At 37.7% G+C, this 11,858-nt stretch overlaps 1 protein-coding gene across 1 annotated transcript; it reads left to right on the top strand.

Moving 5' to 3' along the window:
- The first annotated feature begins 1,873 nt into the window (after positions 1 to 1,873).
- On the top strand, positions 1,874 to 3,979 carry LOC107753571 (serine/threonine-protein kinase pim-2-like). The gene is made up of 6 exons (XM_016569745.1): positions 1,874 to 1,948; positions 2,059 to 2,109; positions 2,284 to 2,662; positions 2,766 to 2,942; positions 3,060 to 3,148; positions 3,844 to 3,979. Exons 1-6 carry the CDS (start codon positions 1,886 to 1,888, stop codon positions 3,853 to 3,855), a joined length of 771 nt encoding a protein of 256 aa, XP_016425231.1. The 5' UTR covers positions 1,874 to 1,885; the 3' UTR covers positions 3,856 to 3,979.
- Positions 3,980 to 11,858: the final 7,879 nt, after the last annotated feature.

Here is an 11,858-nt window from a genome sequence, read left to right as displayed (position 1 = left end):
TTTATTTCTGGACCTTTCAGATTTATTTAAATACCTTTATAATCTATAATAACACTAAACATATTGAATGTTTTCTGTAAACCATTTTTTTATATCAAGATCAAAGGCACCCTGTGTTTCATTTATTTTAATTAATACATTAAATAATAATATAACATAATAATATAATAATAAGACACAATCAGGAAGCATAAGTTGCAATCAAATTAAATCAATATCAATTAAAAAAATCTATATAAAAATTCATCTTTGCACTACAGCGGTGGCACAGAAGAACACAAGAGTGACATTTGGGAATATTTACAGACTGTTTAATTAGGCTCAGAGGTGGCATGAAAGCTTTTAAACTCATAATAACAATGTTATGAACTCAATGCATTAACTATAAAGTTATGAATATAGAAATATTAAATATTGATGCTTTAAAAATTAAACTAAAACGGCCAGTAGCGGCAAGTCACTATCGTTTGTCACTGAATCATTCATTCAATTTATTCTTCAAAAAACTGATTCATTCAGGAATGAAGCAAGTGACTGTTCAAAAACATTCGTTCAAAAACGCACATTCATTCATAAAGGAAACGCTGCGTTTGCTTGGAGATGACCAGCTGCTCAATGCTGACTTTGTTTGGACCATCATTTTCCTAAATGTAAGACACTTAATATTAATTTATTGTTTATTTAACTGCTTTATAAAATCAATATGATATTTGATATTAAAACTCACTTTATAATCATGCAATGCTTACAATTATCCGCTGTGTTTACGAGAATACAAGAGGGCTTATGTTTTCTCATATTTCTTTATGGTTTTATGGTGTCATAAAATTGATAAAACTGCTATATTTACAACCCGCGATGTAAACGATACAACAAATTATATCGTTAGTATTAAACATCATTGGATATGAATGTTATCGTTCGAAAAGACCACGTGACGGATTTTTAAATTTATTTTTTGTATTCCATTCCGCGCGAGCCGTTATGACGTCACAATTCGCCTGTTACGGTATTTAAAGGCATGAAAATCACTTGCTCATTTTGTGGGCTGAAGTTTTGGAGTATTTGGTAGCGACTGTTAGCGACTGACAAACGGTGTTATCATGGGACTGCTTTCAAAACTAAAAAAAGCGATTGGTTTGGAGAGTGTACGCGAACCCTGTGTACAACCCAAAGACTCCCCCATCATGACGGAGAACCGTCAACCGGCGGCTGTTGGTGCTCTTGAGACCGATGGAGGGAGAAAGCAGAAGAGCGTCTGGAAGTGGGCCGCTCTTCACTTTCCTTCCCCAAGAACGGGAACTTATGACCTGGCCAAAGCTGAGGAGAAATACGGGACAGAGGCGGGAACACACTGGAGAGATAGCGATGGTACAATCACAAAAACATGTCACGATGATGCAAATATTGATAAATGCCTGATTCTTTAATTACAGAAACTTCTGTTATTCTTCCTTTTCATTAAGAAAAAAAAAAAACACTGCTAACATTATCACACCAAACATTTTAGAGTAACAGTATACATTTTTTAAAGTTTACTTTTGTTAGGATATCAATTCAAAACTGCATCTCAATCTGTTAATAGGCCAGAGTGTACACGAACTCTGTGTACAACCCAAAGACACCCCCACCAGGTCTGATGAGGCACCTGTCAGTGCTGTTGAGAATGATGGAGGGAGAACAGAGGCAGGGAGAGAGGAAGTCCTCCTCACTACTGAGGAACAGCTCGTGCAGGACATCCTGGACAAGGGTAAGAAATCTGAGAATTAGAAACTGTTATTATAAACCATTATATATACAGTATAATATAAAATTGCATTTCATACTAACCACAATTGTTTGTCTGTTAATAGGCCACATTCGCAAGCAGTATAAAATCGGCCGCATGCTTGGTGAAGGAGGATGTGGTAGTGTTTATGAAGGGACTCGCTGCAATGATGGACTTAAGGTATCAATTTTCTTCACTTAAAAACTTAGCATATCTGTTTAGGATTTATGACTGGTGTGATATCAACTATCTGCACATGCTAATTGTTAATTCTTTGTTTTGTTGATTAGGTGGCTGTGAAATGTTCAAAGAAGATGCCAGACATGCCATATATCAGATTGGTGAGTAGACTGCATTCTCTATGTTATTGTCTCTTATTCACTGTTTTCAGTTTATCACATCCTATATTAATGTTAGCCACAGACTACAATTGAGCTTTACTAGGCAAACTGTTTTTATTTGTGAATTATTTTGGAAACCACCTCCACCTAAGCATCATGTTTTCTTTCTTTTAGCCTGGTCATCCCAAACGTCTCCCCATGGAGATTGGCCTGATGCTCATGGCCAATAAGGGCCCCAGCGTTCCCCAGATCATTGAGCTGCTTGACTGGGAGGACGACACAGACCACTACGTGATGGTCATGGAGCGCCCTGTGCCTTGCGTGGACTTGTTTAGTTTTGTGGATCACCATGGAGGAAGCCTTGACGAGGGGACGGCACGAAATATTATGCGGCAGGTCATTGATGCCGCTAAAACTTGCTGTGAGCGTGGCGTCTTCCATCGTGATTTAAAATTGGAGAACCTTCTGGTGAACCAGGACACCATGGAGGTCAAATTAATTGACTTCGGGTGCGGTGCGCTCATGAAGAATTCTGCCTTCAAATCCTTTAGTGGTATGTGTTATGAAGTGCTTTATTAATTATCTCACAGAAACACGTCTTGTATGTACTCAACATGCTGCAGTAATGTATTAAACATCAGACATCTTTCCTGCAGGCACAAGACCGTACTGTCCACCCGAGTTCAACATGAAGGGCAGGTACCACGCAAAGCCGACCACAGTGTGGACACTAGGGTTCATCCTGTATGAAATGCTGTGCGGGGAATGTCCTACATTCTACGACCGACACATGATCACTGTGAACCTCTGGACCACACCTGGCTTGTCAAAAGGTGAGATCTTCATCAAACAATGAACTCCAGGTCATACAAAAAGGACCAATAGCTACAAAGAGAACAGATGTAAAGTATAAGTTTATAATCAAATGACTTTCTTGTCTTTTTGCACAGAATGCTGCCAGATGATTTGTGATTGTCTGCAACCTGATCCACAGAAGAGACTCAGTCTGGACAAGATGCATCTCCACGACTGGTTTAAGGTACGGAGTCTAAGACTAGTTAAGCTTTTTGTTGGTTAAGTTTGATCATCAGTCGCCATTAACTTAAAATAATTTTTCTCTAAATGTAATGTTTTTAGACAAATAATGCTGATTTATCTTTTGTTTCAGGTCACAGAGTCAAAATCAAATCGGCATCCTTCTGTCTCGAGAGACAATGGAGTATCTGCGCCCGGGTCAGTCTGTTGTGGAATTGCAGTGCCTGCTGTGGCTAAACAGTCCAATACGAGAGCAGCAGAGTCTGTTGCAGTTACCACAGGTGAAGCCTGAGGCTGCTTCTGTGGGCACTGACTCTACCCTCTGCCGTCTGCGCTGCCTTTTCTCCTCCCACTGGTCCTCTCTCCTTCCCTCGCTCAGCTTTGTGCTGGTCCTTACGGCGAGCCGCCAGCCGACTCGGTCTGCGGTAGCAGCTTCCAAGTCTGCAGGATTCAGGCTTCCGGCTTTCAGGTCACGCTTGCAGGCGTCTTTGTACCGGAGCACTGGTCTGCCTGTTGGTCTGGTGCCGGAGGCGAGCTCGCCATACATGATGTCCTTAGGAACATCAGAAAACAACTCCTGTCACAGCAGTTTAGCTTTTTGTTGGATAAGTTTGATCATCAGTCGCCATTAACTTAAAATCATTTTACTCTAAATGTAATGTATTTAGACAAATAATGCTGATTTATCTTTTGTTTCAGGTCACAGAGTAAGACACAAAGAACATCAGAAAACAACTCCTGTCACAGCCACCCTGTTGTTTTCTGTCTTCAGTCAGCTTTGCGTCTGGCGGACGGACAAGAGTGGCCTTTCCATCAGTCCACTCACGCCTTACTGTATTGCAGGCCCTGCAAGTCCTGGTAGCATCTGCCACCTTGACTTGAAGCAGCAATATTAGTGTCTGGCCGTATTGCTTGCTTGGGGATCTGTAAATAATAGTTAATTATTTATTTATATTTGTTTATTTATTATAAGGAAGTTTGTAAGAAAATATCTAAGGGATTTTGTCAGAAAATGTGTAAGGAATTTATTTTGTAAGAACATTTGCATAAAAATTTATAAGGTATTTTGTAAGAAAAATATAATAAAATTATATATTTATATTGTGCTGTTTCCTTGTAGTTTCATAGTACATTCCCCTACAGTCCTTTCAGCTCCAGCAGAAGTAATTTCTGTCATGTCTAAACCTGCATTTACAAGATATATAGTATAATATATACTATAGTCAAAATCATTATGAGTCACACCCAAAATATCAGCCTGAATCTAAACAATTAAATGAATCACAATTTGTTTGTGAAGGTAAGAGAAATGACCTAAAAGTTTTGTTAAGATTGTTTTTCTAAAGCTGCTAATATATTTTTTATGTTTCAGTGTATGTCCAAACAAACAAGACAATTAATGTCATTTACAAATTCTATCTAATGAGATCAGGTAGGGTTAAATCTGTCTAATCAATTGTGTTTTATTATTTAACTTACAAACTCTATAACCCTACACTAGTGTATGAACATAGAGGAGTTACAGAAAGTATAAAGTCCACAATATTTCCATTGTTGTTAGTGATTGTGGACCAGTAGTTCAAAGACTGGTCATTCCAGCTGAAGAGGCTGTCTACGCGCCCTACTCTCCACTGTCTGGTATCTCTTCACCAAGGTTATAGTGTAAATGAGCCTTTCAACAGATGATTAAAATTAGATTCCATCTCAATTTCAACACATAATTGCTACTTGTTTCACTGCTTTTTTGCCCTGCTTTCCAAAACCTTCAGCAAACGCACAAAGCCACAAATCATGTTCCCCAGCGCTTGGATGTGTCTAGATTTCTTAACAGTTCCTACAAAACCTACAAAAAAGTCACACAAATAAGCCAGAAGCCTTATTTTCTTCCATTGGCAGATGAATTAAAGCCCGCTATATTGGATGGGAAGACTGCCTGCAGCTGCTCTCAGGTGTTTGACCTTGAGTGTTTTGGTTTTGGCATTAGCACACCACAAAGTAATACTGAAAGGTATAGTGATGAAGCTCAAAGGTTGCAAGCAAGGGTAGCAATAAAAGAACCATTCTTTTTTAGAGAGCAGAAAAGAGGTGCTGTGGTCATTTTTATGTCCTTTTTCTGGCCTGTGCCTCCTTCTTGTGTCTAATTAGAAAGTGGTCAGTCCAGTCCTGTCCCTGCCAATCAAAGATTGATTTGCCACAACCTGCTCTTGCTCAAGGTCAGTGGTATGTCTGGTATACTGTTTGAACATCACATAGAAGAGCCTTTCTGCCTTTTTTCAGTTAATCTTTCTGAAGGTTCTATCGTTGTGCCAATAGGTGGCGACACGTGACTGTCATTAAAAGTGAGTCACTGAGTAATTTTTTTCAAACGATCTTTATGCACCAAGAGCTTGTAACACTCCAAAGAGAAAGGAAAAATTTAAATCTCATCATATGACCCCTTTAAAAATGCTGATTCATTCAAGAAAGAAACATATTTGAGTGAGTGACTGAATCATTTACACAACCAATTTGTAACAAAAAAAAACCTTGTTTCATTAATATTGAAATACGTTTGTGACTGATTCACTGAATAATTCACTCAACAGATCTTACTTGCAAATATTACATACATGGTAAGTGTTTTGAATTGAATGGATGCTTCTCACTTTAACATTTTACACCAAACAATCTGTTAGTCTGTGAGTTATTGTGTTGGATTTTTTAGTGATTCTTTCTGAAGGTTACATCATCCTAACAGTATGTAAGAACAAAGTCTTTAGAAGTAAGTAAAGCCGGGCTCACACTGTGCGAAGTCCTTTAGGATTGTACTTGTCAGACTGTACGAACATGATGATCATGTCACACTGTGGGATCTCAGTTGTCATTAATGTCAGACTGTACGACAGTCAAGACGCGTTAAAAACGGGTGCGCGCAAGAAAACTTGTCCGGAGTTCTACATTATCAACCCATACACGTTCAGTGACTGCGAGCTGCATTGCACGCGGGATTGTAATGTTGGTTATCATTAAAAGTATATGAATGACGGCAATACCGGCGTATTTATGCAGAATAGTTCAAGCAGCACTACACACCCACATGAAAACAGCAGCGCAACCGGTGTTTATCATAGCAAAGGCAACGAATCATATGAATTCCGTGAGCGGAGGCCGAGAGCGCCGGAGTTTATGCGGTTAGAAGAAATCGCTAGCATTAATTCTGATAATGGCTTGTCTTGAAAAACGAAGACAGTTTGACGTTCGTCGTAGGAGGTGTCTCACTGCAGGACTGTGCGCCAAATCTTCTGACACTGCCAGAAGTTCGTCGGAGGTAAAATTTGATCTCAACGGTCATTAATCGGCTGTTGGTGAACATGTCAAACTAATGATCAAAGACTTCAGATTTTAGCCTAGGATTATAGGAATCTTTTAGGATTTTCTAAATTTGGCTCAGACGACCAAATCGTGGCCAAAATCGCACAGTGTGAGCCGGGCTTAAGAAAACCATTATTTCAAATTAATTTAAAAATGCTGATTCATTCAGGAATGAAACATATGAATCAATGAATCATTCCCTCAACTGATTCATGCAAAAACGTTGAATGATTCAAGAACGAAACAAGTATGAGTCACAAGTCATTTTCTCAAGCAATTCGTTCAAAAACCTGTTTCATTTGTAATGGAATTTTATGAATGATACATTGAATCATTCACTCAAATGATTTTTCTTGCAAATAATGCATGCAAGCTTTCTGAATCAGTGGATCCATGTCATATAAAAAAATGTAAACCTGATAAACTGTGAATAAAATGCTGATTCATGCAAGTAAGAAACATATTTGAGTGAGTGACTGAATCATTTACACAACCAATTTGACAGGGATTTTTAGTCTAGTTGGCAACAAGTAACTGTCTTTAAAAGTAAGTCACTGAATCATTCTTTTAAATGATTTAAACTATTTTGAAAAAGCTCATTCATTCAAAAACACTGATTGATTCAGAATCATGAGTGACTAATTGAATAATTTACTCAACAGATTCGTTCAGAAACGCAGATTCATTTGTAACTAAACAAGTGACTTTCTTTATGATTGAATCATTCACTCAAATGATTTGTTCAAATACAACGATTCACCATGCATGTGTTGATTCTGTAACTTTGGAAATGTCTTCACTGGAGGAACATCTATAGGGTAAGTTACTCAGTAATAACTTTGTTTATTCAACTGCTGTATCAGCTATATCAAATCGCATTCCTGCTTAAATTTGCTGAATGTGGCCGCGGCAGGTATCGACAGCACCTCTGTGCTACAGCCCCAGCGGATACAATATGATCGACAGGGATTTCTTTCTCATCAACCACTCTGTTTTCAGTGTTAATTTACACCATAGAGAATCTCTGTGCCTCTCTTGAAAGAAATTAATTAATCGCCAGCAGATTGGCTCTTGTAATAAAGCAGCTGTGGTCTGGTTTCCCCCCAACGGACCAAAGGAACCAGTGATATGAAATACAGCCTCCCTCTTTGGGTCCACTTAGGGTTGCTAATGAAAAGTCTAATAGAAACTAATGATATAGCCTTGGATACGGTCACTGCACGGCTGTTTGTGTAGCCATTTGAGTGCTCTCTACATCTCAGCTATTTGTATCAGTTTGCAAAGATTGTACCTGGATTTAATTAATGGCCTTTGTAGCATTTGTGTACTCAGTGCCGTCTGGAGGGCTTGGGTTAATTTGACCCGACTGCTTGCTAAAACAGAACAAGGGAACAGGTCCCACAGGTATTGTTAACTACTGTCTATCGCTTTGGTTTGTCAAAACAAATGGCGGTTACGTGGTCAGATGAACAGATCGTCTAAGACTTGCATTAGAGTATAGGCAGCTCGTTGTTAGCAAATTCCCCTTCGCATTCATCCACAGAAGCGTTTGCATCTGAATGGTGTTCAGACAAGACTAGCATTAGAATTGATCTCCTCTCCAGCCACCCAACTTCGTTTTCGCAGTTATTCTGGCTTATTTATGCCAGCGTTTTGGTTTAATTAGTCTGTACCAATACACAGATGAATTTGATCAACGCGTCTAATTGTTACTGGGAACATTAGCGATGCAAAGAGCACAAATTTAGCCATATCTAATGAGGCCACTATCTTTTCATCCAATATTATGGACTTGTTTGGGCCTCTTGTTTTGTTGGCTGAATTGATTACACACTTTGTCTTGTACGCTGCATTTCACATTGACCGCTGCGCATATTGTAATTGGTTGACCAATTTGGTGTGTGTAGTTTTTAAACGTTTCAATATTTTCTCCTATCCTAGTTTAATATACAGAGACACTTTTAGTGAGCCATTTGTAGGTTTAGGTGCATAAATGTTTTAAATAAATACTGTGGCTCTGTAATGATGTTCATTTTAGCCCTGACCAGCCCAACACAGGTACATTGACTCTACCAATGGAGTGCAACGGTGGGGTTCCCATTAATTTCCTCCATAGGGGAACAGATGTTTTTTTTTTTTTTAAACACAATAACTGTGAGCTACGTTGTTAATCAGTGGTATATATACTTTGTCGAAGTCATTAGCCCACTTTAATGATTTATGTTTGTATTAAATAGTCATGTGTAACAGTAGAATTCCTGGTGAAAACTACACTAAAACCTAACCTAATGGTAGCATCTAAATTAACTGGATTTATTCAAGTCAAAAAAAGATAATATTGCTAAATCAATGTAAATACATTAATTTATACCACCAAATCTGTTTTTGCTTAAAATCAGAGTTTGTAATGTTGTGGTTCACTTTACAACTAGTTGGTTTAGTTCATGGCTTATATCTTTTTAACAAAGACTTTTGAAAATACTTCCAGAAACAAGGATAGTGCAATGTGTCCAGAATCCCTAGTTACTTTAACAGCATGGGAAAAAAAACTTCAAAAAAAAAAAAAAAAAAAAAAAAAGTGGGCAGGCACTGTTGCACTTTATGGCATGAGGTCTGTAGACTGACCAATGGCAGAAAGGGGAATGTTTTAGAAACCTGTTTGAAAACAGTCATTGGTTGAATTTGAAAAGCATACAAGCATACTTCTCTTATGGTTTCTGCCATATAAAAATAGTAAGTAGTTCTGATTTCATTATTTTTGCAGTTCTCTTTGGTGATGGTAGGGGAACAGAAATTACATACTTCAATTACACGCACTTTAATTGTGTTTTGTCAGATTTGTATAGCCTATTCTTTGTTGAGGACTTTCATTTTATAAAAAACAAACAAGAAGCGAAAAGCAATTTTCCTCTTGGCAAGACAGTTGGTTGTAAAATGCCTCAGTCTGGATTGAATCCTTAAGCGGCTGTGTGACATCAGGTTTTGATCGGTCTCTGAGTCTGAGTCTGCCTTTGATCTGTGCTTGTCAGATCCAGAGAGTTAAATGTGACTGGGAGAGTGCACCTGCGACCTGGCTGGGAAGATTATTCTGTGTCAATATTCATTAACCCCGGGCCATTTCCATCAGTATGCTCACGGCTGTAAGTGTGAGACTTTATCTACAGGCAACACGGCCACGCGGCTCCTCATTTCATTTTCATATTTAAATGCCTGTTCTCTTGAACGCACCCTGTTGGCACTTTTAAATAGCTGTGTCCTACTCTGCTGGTTCTGAATAGAGGAAAAACAAAACAGGAATGCGTGTGTTTGCTCTCAGATACCAAATTAACATTCTGAGTACATTTGGACCACTCATATTAGGCAATTATTTATGAAATAATTTGAAATAAACAATTTATCCAATAATGAAAATTCTGTCATTATTCATCCTCGTCATTCTCTACTGTAAAAAAAAAAGATCATAATTTTAATGGGAAAAGACTGTAATGCTATGGTAAAAACTTTGTTTGGTTAATGGTAAGTTATTTAAAGTTCTGGCAATAGTGTAAATTTTACAACAGTGAACACGTTAATAAATTAAACATGTTATATATTAAAATTAATATATGAGAATATGTATATAAACATAAATTACACTATTACGATAATATAAAATAATATGCATAAATTATGTTAACAAAATAAATTTAATTTGAATAATGATCAATATCTGTTCCCACTTTAAATGTCTTAAAAAATACAAATGTCTACAGCAGGTATTTGAGGTATTTTATGTATTATGGTTATCATAATAAATAACTTAATCATTGCATTCAATTATTTTAAATCAAATATAATTGTACTATAAAAAAATATAGTAAACGAGGACAAAAGCCTATGTCCTTTTATAAAACGTCTTCAGAAGTCTTTATTAGACTTACATAAACTACAAAAGTGCTCAATGTATAACAAAAACGTGCAAGCACAACATTTTGAAAACACATAAGTTTCTTAAGTTTAGTAAATATTCATGTTGAAATATCAATAACAATGTAAAGGGTTGTTTTTGCAGTTTCTTCTCTAAATTAGCAAAGATTTCAGAGCAAATTCGTCGTGTCAAAAAGTCAAAGGCTTTCTTGCAATGACGTCACAGTAGCATGAAAAACGACTTAAAATTCATCGTCTTAACATTTCAGAATGTTCATTTTTGCTGAACTGTCCCTTTATGCTTTTAATATGTACAAGTGACACCACCTGCATGCAGTTGTGGGAGTTTGTGTGTTTTTTGTTTTCTTATGTTGCAGATCTAAGAATCGGCCTTTCTGTATAAATTCATACTGCAGCAGAACACCAATTCATCTTATGGCAGGACCCACTTAACCTCTGGTGGGCTCGGTAATTGCCTCTTTGGCCTATGCACCACTTCAAACGGTGACAGGTGGGGAATTTGAGGCCAAAACCTATGCAGCGAGAGAATGGTATTTAGCATTGGACTTTCTTTTTCAGTCAGTATTCCCAGGCCTTTGAAAGCATATTAAGGACACAGCAGGGAAGTGGTTAATCATCTCCTCCTCACACCTCCCAGCAGTTGGGCTCATCCCTGCCAGGCTCTGACATTTCCTCCCTTCAGCCAGACCCCGCCATCACCCGCTCGCCTAATAGACACTGACATATAGCCACTTGAACGTCACAGGAAACTTACAACTGCAAGCCACAGCAGACCTACCTTTCTTTTCTCTTTCTATTTTTAAAACAATACAGGTTCAGTGTGGAAAGTGTTTGTATAAAGTGGAAATAAATCTGCTGGGCCGAAGGCTGCAAGGGTGAGAAGCCCCAGTTTGACAGTTTACGAGGGCGTATCAGTGTTTGATTGGTCTGCTTTCTGAGGTCACTGATTTTCAGCTCTAAATGAGCCGAGGCACCGCTGTAAACCTAGGCCATGGACCGCCGCCGGCCAGCCAGAGCTATTCTTTCTCTGTTTGAAAGTCATAAAGAAAAGAATTACACAACTGTGTGGATGAGAGAGCTCAGAAAGAGCTATGCAGCATATGAGTCTAGAATTTATTGTTTGATGTTACTCTGTTGTGTTACTATTAATGAAGGACATTGCTTATTCATTTGAAAGCTCTCAAACTCTTTAGAAAGCATCTACAAGACAGCATTTCTTTGAAGCTGTAGTACGCTTTCTGTATTTAGGAGAGGGTTGGATGATATTCAGAAATCATGAACAGTCTTCTTTATCATTAATGAGATTTTGAATTTTTAGAAAGATGTCTCTGAATATTTATTGAACACGTTTATTATAGTGATATATTTAATATAACTGGTTTTAATTAATAAATGTGCTTTTATTGATTTCATTTTACTTTTATTGTTTTATTTTA

This window comes from Sinocyclocheilus rhinocerous, unplaced genomic scaffold (genome assembly GCF_001515625.1).
Source record: "Sinocyclocheilus rhinocerous isolate Xijiao unplaced genomic scaffold, SAMN03320098_v1.1 scaffold1303, whole genome shotgun sequence".
In the NCBI taxonomy this organism is placed as follows: Eukaryota; Metazoa; Chordata; class Actinopteri; order Cypriniformes; family Cyprinidae; genus Sinocyclocheilus; species Sinocyclocheilus rhinocerous.
The sequence above is the reverse complement of the archived record's forward strand: the minus strand, read 5'-3'. Positions and strand labels throughout refer to the sequence as shown.

Bases quoted from the DNA above. Each gene is read 5' to 3' on its own strand.
- LOC107753571 (XM_016569745.1), top strand. From the start codon at position 1,886: ATGCTTGGTGAAGGAGGATGTGGTAGTGTTTATGAAGGGACTCGCTGC. The intron at 2,110-2,283 runs GTGAGTAGACTG...TCTTTCTTTTAG, and splicing joins ACATGCCATATATCAGATTG to CCTGGTCATCCCAAACGTCT. The intron at 2,663-2,765 runs GTATGTGTTATG...TCTTTCCTGCAG, and splicing joins TGCCTTCAAATCCTTTAGTG to GCACAAGACCGTACTGTCCA.